Source organism: Trichoplax adhaerens, genomic scaffold, assembly GCF_000150275.1.
Source record: "Trichoplax adhaerens TRIADscaffold_7 genomic scaffold, whole genome shotgun sequence".
Classification (NCBI taxonomy): Eukaryota; Metazoa; Placozoa; class Uniplacotomia; order Trichoplacea; family Trichoplacidae; genus Trichoplax; species Trichoplax adhaerens.
Genome location: NW_002060949.1, coordinates 2,098,288 through 2,112,880, shown reverse-complemented (window position 1 = coordinate 2,112,880; position 14,593 = coordinate 2,098,288). Strand labels below are relative to the sequence as shown.

The following is a 14,593-nucleotide window of genomic DNA, read 5'->3' as shown; positions in this document are numbered from 1 at the left end:
TTACACCAAGATAAATATAACTTGAGGTAGGATTCTGTGGCATTTTTAAGGAATTTTAGGCTATAAAGGCACCGTTAGAATAAACATTGAAACCTCGTTTATTTTGCACCAAGATAAATATAGCTTTAAAATAAAGTTCTGTATCATCTTTTTTAAAGTACGATAGTTGTTGACTGTTAATTAAGGGCACAAATAGAGCCATTTCAATGATTGTAGTCTCGTTTATTTTTCGTGCCAAGAGAAATACTCGTATAACTTGAAATTGGATTCTATATCATTTTTAAAAGTAGTAACTAGCTGTTAAGGATATAAATGGAACCGTTCCAATGAATGTAATCTAGTTTATTTTCGTGCCAAGAGAAACAGAGCTTGAAATAGGATTCTGTACCAATATTGAAAGTAGTTACTAACCATTAAGGACATAAATGAAGTTGTTTTAATGAATGTAATCTCGTTTATTTTTCCTGCTGAGAGGAATAGAACTTGAAATAGGATTCTGTATCATTTTTGAAAGTAGTTACTAGTCGTTAAGGACACAAATAGAACCGTTTCAATGATAACAATCTCGTTTATTTTTATGTAAAGATAATTACGATATAAAATAAGATTCTGTATAAATTTTTAAAAGAAATTACTAACCTTAAAGGGATAGAGTGGAAGAAAGATTTGTAATCTCGTTTATTTTTATGGCAAGATAAATGTGAGTTGAATAGGATTCCGTGTAAAATATTTTTAAAGTAATTTTAAGGATGCAATTGTGGTTGCTCAATGATAGTAACCTCATCCATTTCTGTATAAGGCAAATACGATTTGCAATTATTATAGTACTCTGAGGATATTTTTCGTATTAACTGAATAGGATGCGATTAGAGCAAGAAATCTAATCTGGTTTACCATGTGCCAATTAAATGCAATTCGAAATAGCATTGAGAGTCATTTTTTTAAGTAATTTAAGGATACAACTGGAACTATTTCAATGATTGTGACCTCGTTTCTATGGTCTTCGAGAATTTAAATAGTAAAGAAAGCGATAGTACAGACGATATTAAGTTGTGATTTACTAATCCAGACGGGTTACTCTCTCTAGCCATAATAGTAACCACTGATGCGGTTACAGAATGGTTAACATTGACCGCTGTCCTCATAAATGTTATGCGAGATAAAATGAACCTTGGAATATTTACAAACTTGCAAAGAGTTCAGCATCTATTCTAATGACTTATTCATCAGAAATAATTTCAAGGTGAATATGAATCAGGTCTGTACTCTATTGATTTTAAATTGATTTATTTTCACCCATGTTTGTAGCCATTAAAACTAAAAATATTCTGCAGTACTTATATCATTTCCAAAAGAAGATCTAGATAACTATTACTTCCTTCTGCAATTTTAGTCACTATAGCGCACACGTATAGGCTATACCAACGATTTAACACTGCAAATTGCTCTTGTGACAAAGATCTCCAGTGATTCAATGATTACGTCTCTAAGCTAAAATCTTGCTGTGTTGACAACGAGGTATTTGGACGGATTTTTCATTAACGGAAAGCTTGATCATTTCATAAAATAGACTAGTAAGGAAGAGACCTACTAAAGCATAGAATAATGTCTATTTACGCTTACTTCAAAGCAGGTTGTAGATACCTACGATAGTGTCTTGGATAGCGATGAAATTTTCCGAATGAGGAGGAGAATCAGCATAACTTATTTTATGCTTGTTTTACTAGAGCTACAAGCAATAAATGCTATGGCAAATATGTCTTTCAGGTAGACAAAGGGAGTAAATTCAGAATATACATCTACGCGTATGTTATGCGGTAACATTTCTCTTCATAGTAGCAAACATGCTGTTCGATATTTACTGTGGATATGCTAGTAGACGATATTTTCAACCAGATAGAATGGCGAAGTGGCTCATTTATCAAGACTGTTATTCTTTGTATATGGATTTCGACATTGGCCGTGCCATTAGATATTTACTGTTCATCTGATTTTAATTGAAAGAAGTCACGAATAAAAGGCTGGTCTTTAGTATACAGTGTACAAGCACTTTAAACTATTGCATAATCCGGCAGCTCGTTGAAAAATTTTTTTTATCCTTTTTTTAAGTATTTAACACCTACCCTATAACAATCGAAGTTAATCATTATTCTTTTTGCAACTTTTGATTCTATCATTGTCAATATTATTCTATTTTGAGCTAAATCCTTGATTAACATGTTACGGTATGAGAGTAGCAGTCTGTTGTTTATTTCTTTGTGACTAAATAAACCTTTTTCAAAGCCTAAAAATAACAAAGTATTGGCTTTCCCGTAATTATGTTAAGAAATTACTGTAAATAACGACACAGAAGGCAGTATCTTCATGAAAAGACAAATCATTTCAATTCTTTTCGAGTGCTGTAGTAATGGGGTAAAAAGAATACTCTAACTAGATATAATACAGTATCATTGCTATTTTATTTTATTCTGAGCTAAATCCTTGATTAGCATGTTACGTTATAAGAACAGCAGTCTGTGGCTTATTTCAGCCAATAACAGTAAATAAACATTTTTCAAAGTCTAAAAATGGTAAAATATTGGCTTTCCCGTAATTCTGTCGATATGTTACTATAAATAATCACGCTGACGGCAGCATCTTCTTATAGGGATAATCATTTTAATTCTTTTCGAGGGCTGTAATGGAAAGAAAAAAATACTCTGGACTAGATCTAATTCGATATCATAATTATTATTGCATTTTATTCTAGCTAAATTCTCGATTAGCATGTTACGGTATGAGAATAGCAGTCTGTTGCTTATTTTTTTGCGACTAAATCAATTTTTTTTCAAAGCCTATAAATGGTAAAATGTGCGCTTTTCCGAGAAATTATTATAAATAACGACGCAGACAACAGCATTTTCATAAAAAGACAATCACTTCAATTCTTTTCGAGGGCTGGAATGGAGTGAAAAAATATTCTGACTAGGTCTAATATCAAGTAAGGTCAGCCCAAAGAAGACGGAGGAATCGAGTACTGTGGTATTTCCACGGTGATGCGAAAGAAACAAATAGATTTTAAATCATCATTTTTCCATTTTTCCTGATATTTTAGCCATTTCTTTTTCTAGACAACTGGTATCGTATAAAACAAACAAAATGATGTCGATAAATCAGGCAATGTCAGAATTTCCATTGTTAAAGATTATTTTCAGTTGCTTTTGAGTACTAATATAACATCGATTTGAGAGAACATCTGAACTTGATATGGCGCTAAGCCATATCAAGTTAAATGGCAAATCATGACCATTTTCCATGATTTCGCCAGAGCCTTTACGCTAATGATTGTGTAGCCAGGACCATTAGTATTTATGGAAGGCATCGATTTCTAAAGTAATTAGCATGATAACATCAACTATGCGGTCATCGCTGTTAGATATAGTAATAGTGTAAAATAACAATCTGTCAAGAAGGTAACTGAAATAGTTCTCTTTCTAGAATTGCATGTCAATCATTTAATAGACAGAGTATCTCTGCGAAAGAATAAGCATTCCAATTAGCATGGTCTTGTAAACTTAAATACGAAAATATGATAGCTAATAAATAACGAAAATATGGGTATTTCAAGGATTATGCTAAGCATCTTAAGCTAACCACGTAGATAGTAACATCTTTGTGAAAGGGTATTCAATGCATCCGCATGTTAGCACGTTAAATGATTAACTTTAGGAAATATCTTTGCTTGCTATAGTATTACGCAAACTCACATCATAAAATAGCAAGGACAGGATTACTTTCACAATTGTCTGACAAGACTTTAAGCTACCAAGTAGCGTAAATATGAATATCCTTGTTAAAAGATTCATTTCAATCATTTTTTTTCTCAATTACACATAGCAATATCGACTATAACGACATCATCGCCACAGAGATGTACCTTATCGGAAATAGAGCAAAAAGATTCATTAAGCAACAATCATTAGTTTAGCAACGACGCAGACAACAGTATTTTGTGAAACGAGAACCATTTCCATCGTGATAGTCTTGCAATATCGGACGTGGGGGTTTTATAACTGGATGTTTTGGATAGACATACAGTACAGTAGTATGGAACAAACTATAAATGAAAAAAGATCGTGCAAAGAAATTAATTCTAACTTATAGGTTTTGATTTTGGCAATCACTAAAGTATCACTTTGAATTATGTCTACTTCCCTGCATTTTCGTGTATACTACATGACAATTCGTATAGCTTAATTGTATTACATTTGCTTATACACGTACATATATAAGCTGAAAGTTAAATATTAATGGCAAATTTGTATTCCATAATAATAGAATTCTCACGTATTAGTTAATTTCTACGATTATCTTAACATTTGCCGGATCATTAAGAAAATTTGCTAATTCTGGAGCTACCTATCTTAACTAGGGTTAATTCACTAGTTCTGAGGAATCTAGTTGGGTAATAAAAACCCTATTCTAATGCTGTACACCGACAAATATTTGATCTCAATAACAGCATTGAAGATACGATTGAGAATAAGATTTACGTAAAATTTCGCTAATGTTCTTCTGATCGATTATTTCTAGGACGTTTTCATTTGAATATCTCCACTATGAAGGATATCGCGAAGAGATAAATTGAAATGCTGTGCATAGCGCTTGAAGATCTTTTGTGTATGATTATAGACCTAACTAGTTAAAAGCATGGACTATTAGGGCTGTACTCGTATTACATTGAATACTAAGTATGGGATATCTATTGGTACTGGTCTAGGTCATACTTGTTAACCCGCCAGTCAAATAAAAATTACTATGGCAAATAATCACTCTGATTTTGATCATGACAGTCCTATTGCAACAAAACTGCCTGTTACTAATATAGGAAAGCTACGGATAAGATAAGTCAACCTCTTATTAGAAAAATACTTCAATTTTAATGACACTTTTGTATTACAGTATATATTTACAATGAAATATCTTTTCATTTAACTATGTAATATAGCTAATCTATATTCATACAGACGACCAGTAAAGTCTTGTCCTAAGGTAGTATGATAAGTAGATTGGCTTGCAAAATTTTATTATAAAAAATAAAACTGGCTATCTTGTGTTGACCATTTTAATCCAGTCCTTAATTTGTGATCCAAAGCCTAAATGAATTAATTTAAATGGCATGATTTAATTTGTGGATTGAAGCTATTACATTAGCCTTAATACAACTAAAAGTATCCTATTTTAAAGGAATAGAGACGGTTTAAAGTTTATACTCATGCTCGTTATAATATGGTTAAGGTTTATTTAGTGTAGTATCTTACACTATTGACAAGTCAATTTCAACTTACTTTTTTCCGCGAGCCATCTTGGTAATTCATAACGATCACAAATTTTATAGTCGCTACCTGACGTCTTGCATAACGGCATCCCAGTAGATCTTACAAGCGATCCTGTAACAAACTATCATTACAAAATTATACATTATCAAATGAAGAGACCAACGTGTAAATTTGTGTCGCCATCTAAAAGTATTAGTGTTATGAAATAAAGCATTAAATTAAACTGAATGATAATTTTCCTATCGCGCAAAGTTTAACAGATACTTTTCCTACGTAAATATTTAGGTAGTTATTTTCAGATTGGATAATAAAAATTGGGTAACTAAATCATTGCTTACCTTCATGGCTAAGAAATTTTTATCTTGCATAAAGTGTACTCTAGATGAATATTAAAAATGGCTGACAATTACTATCATGTGTTGGATAATGTTAATCCAGGACAAATCTAAGCTATAAGCCAAAGCGAACATTTACCGTAAAAATTATCAATTTTTAAGTTTCTAAAGCTACATGATTGTTATTATTATTATGAAATGGAAAAGATATCTTAAAGCTCGTATAAAAATACGCTACTAAATATTCGATATAACAAATAGTAGTGTAACGCATAATTAGCAAGTGTTGTAGATTACTTGTTTCCGTTCGTGAAGATTGTATTGACGAAGTGATCTTCTTCCATGAAATCGGCGTCTCTAAATTTCACCTGATCTGTAAAGAGAGTGATACTTAATGTCATTTTCGAATGAAAGGCTCACCAAAATTTCACATTAGTAACATGAATACAAAGACAGGTGGCTTAACGTAATAATGTTACAGGGTTAACACGTTAACACCAAATAGTAATATGGAATAATCACTGTGGAATCGAGTCGTTGTGCTGATCAAATACGTATAGCTATCCCAATATCTAAAGAACGTAGAACCTTACATAGGAATGAATGCTTAAGCTTTCGATTTTATTTAAATTACCTAATAATTCCTTTCTATAAACAAGATTCCAGCCCCAGCCTTTCGATTGGCTGACAGTATAATCATAGTAGGCGAATGATTCTGTACGTCTGCCATCTTGATATTGCTCACCATAAATAAACCAGGCTAAAATTGTTTCAATTGAAGCATTCAGATCGGAGGTTTATAAAAACATGTTGAACTAAATCTATCATGTATCAATGTGCTACAGCAAGCATGTTATAACCCAAATATTGTGTTAAAATAGAATTGGAATTTGTTGTCTTGATCTATCATATTACCTATTAACTTGATCATCACGGCTTTACGCATTATCATCGTTGTTATCATATGTTGCAAATAATTAGGACCGTAGTAATCGTCATCGTCGAAATGGACGATAATTTCTCCGGTGCTATTAGCAATCATCCAATTCCTTTTGCTACCAAGTTTTACATGATCCTCGCCCTTTTTGATTTTTAAGGGCTCATAATAATATCTGATTCTACTGTCCTCTTCCATTGCTTTTAGTACTACTTTCGATTTGACTGATTTATCATCTGATGATTTAGATTTGCAAGCACCATCATAAATTAGGAGCTCTTTCTCTCCACCGTATCTTTGATGTTGAAACATTCGAATTAAGTTGGAATGAAATTGATGACGTTTAACACACGTTGGCGAGATGATAGTCACTTTTGGAAGGTAAGGCCCATACTTACGCATAGGTTCTTCAAAAGTCAAATAGAATTATAAATCATTTATTAAAGTAATTGCTGCACTGTGGTAGTCACAGTGTCAGCGTGTGTGTAATTAATTGTATACGTGTATGAGTTGAACAAGATACATATTCTGTCCAATATAGAAAAAATGGAGCATAAGATATAACAACGGGAAGATAATTTCTTATTATGCCAATTTTAACAGCTATAACTAAAGCTAAAATAAATCAAGTTTCTGAATCGAAGTTTTTCTATAATTATTTGAATAGAGTAAAAGTTGCTACGCCCTATATACATCGTAGTTAAGGTACCAAGGTGACTGAAGGGATTAAACTATCATTCATCTCCGAATGGTGGTTAGGGTACTGTAATGTATCATATTATTGGCTTTTCTATCCATGGTAAAATTTATAGATTAATCTAGTACCAATAACATTGATATTAGTGTGTAGGGAGACTGCAGTTTGAATGATTTACTGTAGTTGGTTGAATGCTATCCATTTGAATTGCTTACCAGAATTGGCATCACATTCATTCCTGTCCGCTGTGCATGTTCCTGAGGAAGATTCCACTGCCGCTAGACACAAGATTAATGCCAGTGATAGAAAGACCAATATACGATTTAAAGAAAGGCTGTTTACATCCATTTTCGAACGATTGAAGGCGTAAAGCATTGGAATTTTGGGTGTCTAAGGGTTGGATTTGCCGGTGGTCCAACCATCCACATCCAACACTAGGAATGTGATGCAAGTCAATCAGTTTCTATCCGCCAGTCTCTATACGATCGATCGTATTGCGCGTTATGTTTTGAGTGGTTATACTATCTACCGTATGCTTCCTAGTACAGCAATTTAAAGATTGCTGTGTTGTCAATTTTACAGCTAGTATAGAAGAACTGGAAGAATGGCTTAGCCTGTCTATGCATGTTGGGACGAAGTCTGCCGTTTCTTTTAGGTATCTAGACAGTATGATAGGGCAAGGTCCTATAGTACAGATTAGAGTGTCATTGCAACAAGCTCTTTTGCTTCATCTAAGTCGATTTGGATCTCTTTTACTTCATCCAAGTCGATTTGGATCCAAAGAGGCGACTGTTGCTTGTTGTTTATTCAAGATACACTACCAGGAATGACAGTAAAATGGAGAAATTGATTCTTGAATCTTTGTCTGCAAGGACCTAGTCGTCTAATCCTGGTCAACTTGTAGTATATTGTAGTAGGAGACTAGGAACTCCAAGAAGGCAATACGCAATGCTAGATATTGATTCCTGTATACTGCGATATACGCGCATCTTCTCCGAAAATGGACTCATGTAATGCCTAAATCTTCAAGTCTGCAAGACCCAAGCATAGAGCGAACCGACCATTGGAGATTCAGCTTTCATACCAGTTAAGCGTGGGTTCAAAAAATGAATTAATTCATTAATGAAGTACGAATGTATCCTACGTTTTTTAAAGGCCATTTTAATTATTGGTTTCTTTACCACTGCTGAGTAATTGGATAAGAAACAGAGCTCTTTTCGTCTAGTCAGCTCTGTATAAGACATGGGTGATAGTTCTGTATAGGATTAAACGCATGCAAAACAACCGGCACAGAGAATATGATAATAATGTTGCACAACAGGAAAGCGAGAAAGTTTCGTAGGTCGTATATCAACGAAATCGTGAGGTTCAATCGCTACATTGCATCTTCCTTTACCCAATGGCTAAGATTGATTCAACTTGATACAATTTTTTGATCTATTATCATCTTTGTACCAGTACAGTACAGTAGATGTAAATTAAATCTTAATAATGAATTAACACTGATGTTGACAGAATATACCGATATAATGAAATCAAGTTATTATAATTCCCCCAAAAAAATAATCAGATTCATTTTATTGGCAGACGATAAAATTTTATGATAGACGAGTTCGGTCATATACAGAATATTGTATAGTACAGTACAGTATAATAGCAACAGATAATAAATAAAGGGTAAATTGATAGGTAGCATTTGAGATATTTTCTAAAGCTGATTTGTAGTATTATACAGTAGCAATTGGTGCAATTGAAAGCAGTTGGCTCTTCCATGATTTGCGATGATAAAGATTGGAGAATTTTATTCGCTTGAGTTGGATAATTGAGTTAAGTCAAGTTGTAAGTAGACAACATTGGAAAGGGGATTGTCGTAATAAGGGCGGGTTTCTCGAAAACCCAATGATTTATAAAGCGACAGGGCTGCTTTCAATTTCCCAAGAGAGTCCAATCTCATCCGTGTGTAACCGATGTTTTGCGCTTCTTGAATAATTCTTTTAACTAATTTTCTTCCGAGGTTTTTTCCTTGAAATTTTGGTCTTACATAGAGACGTTTCATTTCACAGATACCAGGTTGCAATTCTCTCAGTCCAACACATCCTGCAATAATGTCGTTCTTTCTTGCCAGGAGCAGTCTTCCTTTAGGCTGTGCATATTTCCCAGGTAAAGTTTGTAGTTCTTCTTCAAATCCTTGAAAACAAATGTCCACTTCAAGAAAATTTTCATATTCTCGGAATAAACTACGAATTTCCTCTAAATCATCAGGTATGACCGCGTTGACAATTTCCATCCTTTATTTACCTTTCTGCTTCCGGCGAATGCTCTCTAAGCAAGAAGCCCCGAGGTAGGGACTAGGTAGTCGGGTGTGTAAAATTGCCTTGCAATACAGTAGACTGGCATTCAAAACTGCTGGCTTTTATACAATTCTATGATATCCTCGACGGCAGGTTATACCGTAGGGTGTCTGCAGAGTCTACACTACGCTTTTCCTAACACTTGAAAGTCCTAACTTTAATATATAACCGTAAAAGTTTTTCTCTCTCTTTCCAACATGGCAATATGACGAGGTAAAAAACAAGTTTCTATATAGAGCTTTTACCTCCTCACTCCACCCCACCAAGGCCGAGGAATTGCCAACATAGAACAATATCGAGTAGGCATACCGTACAGTGTACAGTGTACAGTACAGCAAGAAGGAAAATTCTCGATCGTGAACTGTAGGAGGGTACAGTGTACAGTACACGATCTACAGTACGGTACTGTACTGTAGACCTACAGTACACTGTGTATAGTATAGCGCAAAAGTCCAGATTTTAAATTCCGTGTACCAACATTTTCAACCAATCAAACTTGATGCAATCGATCCTGTAACCAATCATCACTGCCCGTACTAACCATGTGACTGATGCTCCTCCACCTCCAGTCCGAATGTACAGTAGTGTATGATTTTGTAGTAAGTAGCATAGTGTAGTGTAGTCAATAAATGAAGTAACTTGGTACTAACGTCAGTCTAAATCGATTATTTCGCAACTGTGCTGTGTCGAGGGTGTTTTCTTGAAATCAAGAAACTATTGGTGGATATTAAGAGCATTTCAAGGCGATTATATCACTTGTAGTGCTATTTTGTGAACGATTTTTCATTCAGATACTGGTTAGCAAGCAAGAAATGAATAGCAATATCGGCATTTTCAATTTAGATGAACCATTATCAGGGCCGGCCCCACGATGGAAACGAAAGAGGGACGCCTGTTTCTCTACTGGAGAAAAATCCAAGACCGGTTCTACTCCACAGAAACATGCCAACAAAGCCATGGCCAATACGAGTACTAGTGGTAAAACTCCTTCATCCATTACGCCAGGCATTCATAGTAAGTCGACAATTGGAAAATCCAAAACGCCGAAAACGCCTAGTGCTGATCGATTTATTCCTAATCGTGACGCTATGAATATGGACGTCAGCCATCATAAGGTAATGAACTCAACCAACAAAGATGATGGTAGTAAGTCTACTACCCCTAGCAACTCAGAGTATAGAAAATTACTATCAGAAAGCTTAAATTGCGATTTCGATAGTAAAATTATCGCTGTAAAAATAAGGCTCCTCCACCAAGAGAAGGTACGATCCCTAATTATAGTATCACTCAGTGATACATTGTCTTTTATTCCATATAAATTTCATTTTTATTGTACAACTGTGTTACAGCAGTTCAGCATAAAACACTATTCCCCCAAAGACCTTGAAAATTTTACAACATTTTTTATCATCATGATGTAGGTCATCAAAATAATAATCGTGTGCTGTATACGCAAAATGTTACTAGCTCATCCTGTAAAAAATCCAGTCGATTTATTCCCAGTACACCTGAAAGAGTTTTGGACGCGCCTGACCTGGTCGATGATTATTGTAAGTATCCTATTGACTTATATGTATGTTCAATTCGAGATGACTCATAAAGCAATGAATGATCCCTGGCTAGATTATACTAAAAGTAAAGTACATTGATTTGGACTAGTCGTACGTTACAATCAAACAGATTAGCTAAAGTTAAATTTATATCTCTAATTGTCAACGTATGTTTTAGACTTAAATTTGCTAGATTGGAGTGTTAATAACCATGTCGCTATTGCCTTGCGAAATGTGCTATACATATGGAATGCTGGAGATGGAACAATACATCAATTAATGCAAATGGAAAGCACGAACGATTACATCTCTGCTGTTTCATGGATCAAAGAAGGAAATTACTTAGCTGTTGGTACCAGCACAAATTCGGTTCAGGTGAGCAATTCATGGAGTAAAGCGTTGGCTATCGATAGACTTACCTCTAAACTATCATCATATGATGAAAATATCTTGAGTATATGTTATGATTCTGTTATAGCTTACCCAATTTTTAATCTTTGATATCTAAACTAAATTCTTCTAGATCTGGGATGTGGGGCAATCAAAGTGTTTACGATCAATGTCTGGTCATTCAGCACGAATAGGAGCCCTTAGCTGGAACGAGCACATCCTGGCTAGTGGTTCTGGTAGTGGTGCTATTCATTGTCATGATGTACGTGTAGCAAATCATCATATTTCAACATTATCGAATCACGTTCAAGAAGTGTGTGGTCTTAAATGGTCTCCCAATGGTAAATACCTAGCTAGTGGTGGTAACGATAATGTGGTCACGATTTGGCAAGATAATTCTATGTTGCATTCGTTAACTGATCATCAAGCTGCCGTTAAGGTACGGAATGTTAATCATCATCTTTGCATGACTCTTGTAACAATCTCCATTAATTTACTGTCCACGTTTTTATTTGTCATGATTAGGCTGTATCTTGGTGTCCTTGGCACGATAACTTATTGGCAACTGGAGGCGGTACCGCTGATCGATGTATTAAACTTTGGAATGCATCTACAGGAAGTTGTTTAAATAGTATCGATACTGCGTCACAGGTACATTGAGCTATATAAGTTGTCCATTGTTCTCAATATTAGTCTTTCGTTGGGTATTTAACATTGTTAATACTTTTATGAATGCATTGTACCTAAAAATTCCATTGAGCGTACCATACTACCAGCACATATTCCGATCAGATCAGATTATTTATTGTTCACTAGTTGATTTTTTTATACATACTATAACATATAATATATAACTTTTATGACATACTTAGGTTTGCAATATTTTATGGTCGAAAGAGTACCGTGAGTTAATTTCTGGTCATGGGTATTCTCAGTATCAACTAACTATATGGAAGTATCCTTCGATGGTTCGCGTCACTGACTTGTATGGACACACGGATCGTGTTTTATATATGACTCTAAGTCCAGATGGATCTACTGTAGCGTCTGCAGCTGCAGACGAGACGTTACGATTTTGGAAATGTTTTGCCGTTGATAAAAAGGAAAAGGTTAAAAAGACTAAAAGTGTTGAATATTCTAAATTAGCGAAAGTCATTCGTTAGAATGAGTTTATTGCTAACAAAATAATGCTTGTATAAAGAAATAATTTATTTTTATAAATTACTCTTGTAAAGTTGAATAACTGACAATAATCCGTGCTGTTCGTATACTAATTTTACAACTGAAGCTTTGTGCATATTAATTGATTGATCTACTTCTAATATTAAACAAATACGCAAATGCTAATAGAAAATTTAGGGAAAGTGGATTATAAAATGTTACCTTATGCGATACTAGTATATCTCAATTCATAACACATCATGACATACTGAATATTTAGTCTAAATTTTGTAGTGTTTAACTATCTTGTACTGTAAAGTCACGACAATTTAGCTTAAAAAAATATCACCAGAGTCCTATGCTTATACAATGTGTATGTGTATGTGTAAGAGAGTGACTAATAATAAAAAGAATAAAATGTTTATTACAGTCTGCTACGTTTGGTATTAATGGCTGTAATAGATAGCATGTGATAATATGGTAGTAGCAAAATTGTATTACAAGTAGTGTATCACTTTGTCGATGGTATTCCTATCTGCATACTATAATACCCCTGTGAGTTTTATTGCATAAGGAGATTTGAGCTGTTTGGAATGTTGAGGAGTTAAAAAACGTAACACAGTCAATCTACAGTGGTTATGCATGATATTCCTGAATTTTTTCATTTATTGAACCTTTAGGTAGAAATGCCACTGCACAAAAAAAACGCTATGCGCGTACATTAATATTAAATTCTTAGCAATCAATGGCGTCAATAGTTTTCTGTTTTATTGGCAAGGCAGTTGCTATCATACCATTTTTGTCAGTACGATGGCATTTTATATATTTCGCTATTTTAACTGTAGTGTGTACGTTGTCATGGACTAGTAGTCTATGGTCTTGTATAATATACGGGCGTATCTGTAATTAGCTTTTTCTTTTACCTTTATAAATATAACACTCTCTCCTCTTTTAGTCCCTGTGTTTATTAATTATGCGAGTTTATTTCGATAGACATGCAATTACTTTGGAAAGAGATTTACTATACTGTAGTACATCTTTGTGGTATGCCTTTGCGCAACGAAATTGATACTGCATTTGTAACTGCAAAGATTATTTACCACGCTTTCAACAAAGAGTTCTTTTACTCTGATAGTAAAGAGCCCTAGCCATGGTTAACTATTAGTTATTAACAGTGAAATAAATAAATACTGTACAATGCTGCGGTACATTGCGTGTCTAATATCTTCAACTTAATAACGTTATAGATAGAATACTTATTATAGATGGAGATTAATTTATTATTTTGATTCAGTTGATTTATTGTACCCTAACATTTTATTTGATCATCTGCAATATATGAGTATGTTTCATGCAATGTTTTACGTAGGTATTCAGCTAAGATAACTTAAAGCTTAGTCAGATCAGATGTTAAAGGAACAACACCACACTAGAGATTCTTAGCCGCACAGAGTACAAATGTGTCGCAGAAAAGAAAGTTGTATTATGTTTTTACAGAATTCAGATCGCGCAAGAAAAGTCTAACGTTCCGAGCGCAAATGGGTCGTAGAAGAGAAAGCTGTATCGTGTTACGAGAGAATATACTTGTTGCACAAGGTAAATCTGATATATACAGTCGCAGATCCTTTTTCGTCCTTATAGCAAATTTGTCGAAGAAGAGAGGCCTATATCATGTTACTACTACAGTACAGTATCGAACTTATTTTCTTCTTCCTTTCACAAGATCGTTGTTGTCGGTGTTTTCTTTCTCAATTTTTGGAAAATTATTTTTGAGAAATTCCTACACAAGATTCGCTTTTATTCGCAAAACCTTGCATGAAGATAGCGATATTTTCGCAGTAAAGGATTTATTTC

General features: G+C 34.2%; 3 protein-coding genes across 3 annotated transcripts; 1 reads left to right on the top strand and 2 right to left on the bottom strand.

The window, feature by feature from the left end:
• Positions 1–5,085: 5,085 nt before the first annotated feature.
• On the bottom strand, positions 5,086–7,635 carry TRIADDRAFT_58019 (uncharacterized protein; the record flags this gene model as incomplete). The annotated part of the gene is made up of 7 exons (XM_002113968.1): positions 5,086–5,135; positions 5,328–5,439; positions 5,657–5,696; positions 5,951–6,026; positions 6,288–6,413; positions 6,569–6,997; positions 7,503–7,635. The coding sequence occupies 7 exons, from the start codon at positions 7,633–7,635 to the stop codon at positions 5,086–5,088; spliced, it is 966 nt and encodes a 321-aa protein (XP_002114004.1).
• Positions 7,636–9,088: 1,453 nt separating this feature from the next.
• Positions 9,089–9,574, bottom strand: TRIADDRAFT_58018 (uncharacterized protein; the record flags this gene model as incomplete). The annotated part of the gene is made up of 1 exon (XM_002113967.1): positions 9,089–9,574. One exon carries the CDS (start codon positions 9,572–9,574, stop codon positions 9,089–9,091), a length of 486 nt encoding a protein of 161 aa, XP_002114003.1.
• An 876-nt stretch (positions 9,575–10,450) lies between these two features.
• Positions 10,451–12,741, top strand: TRIADDRAFT_58017 (uncharacterized protein; the record flags this gene model as incomplete). Its single annotated transcript, XM_002114288.1, has 6 exons — positions 10,451–10,784; positions 11,060–11,188; positions 11,367–11,563; positions 11,712–12,017; positions 12,104–12,229; positions 12,451–12,741. 6 exons carry the CDS (start codon positions 10,451–10,453, stop codon positions 12,739–12,741), a joined length of 1,383 nt encoding a protein of 460 aa, XP_002114324.1.
• Between the last annotated feature and the right edge of the window lie 1,852 nt (positions 12,742–14,593).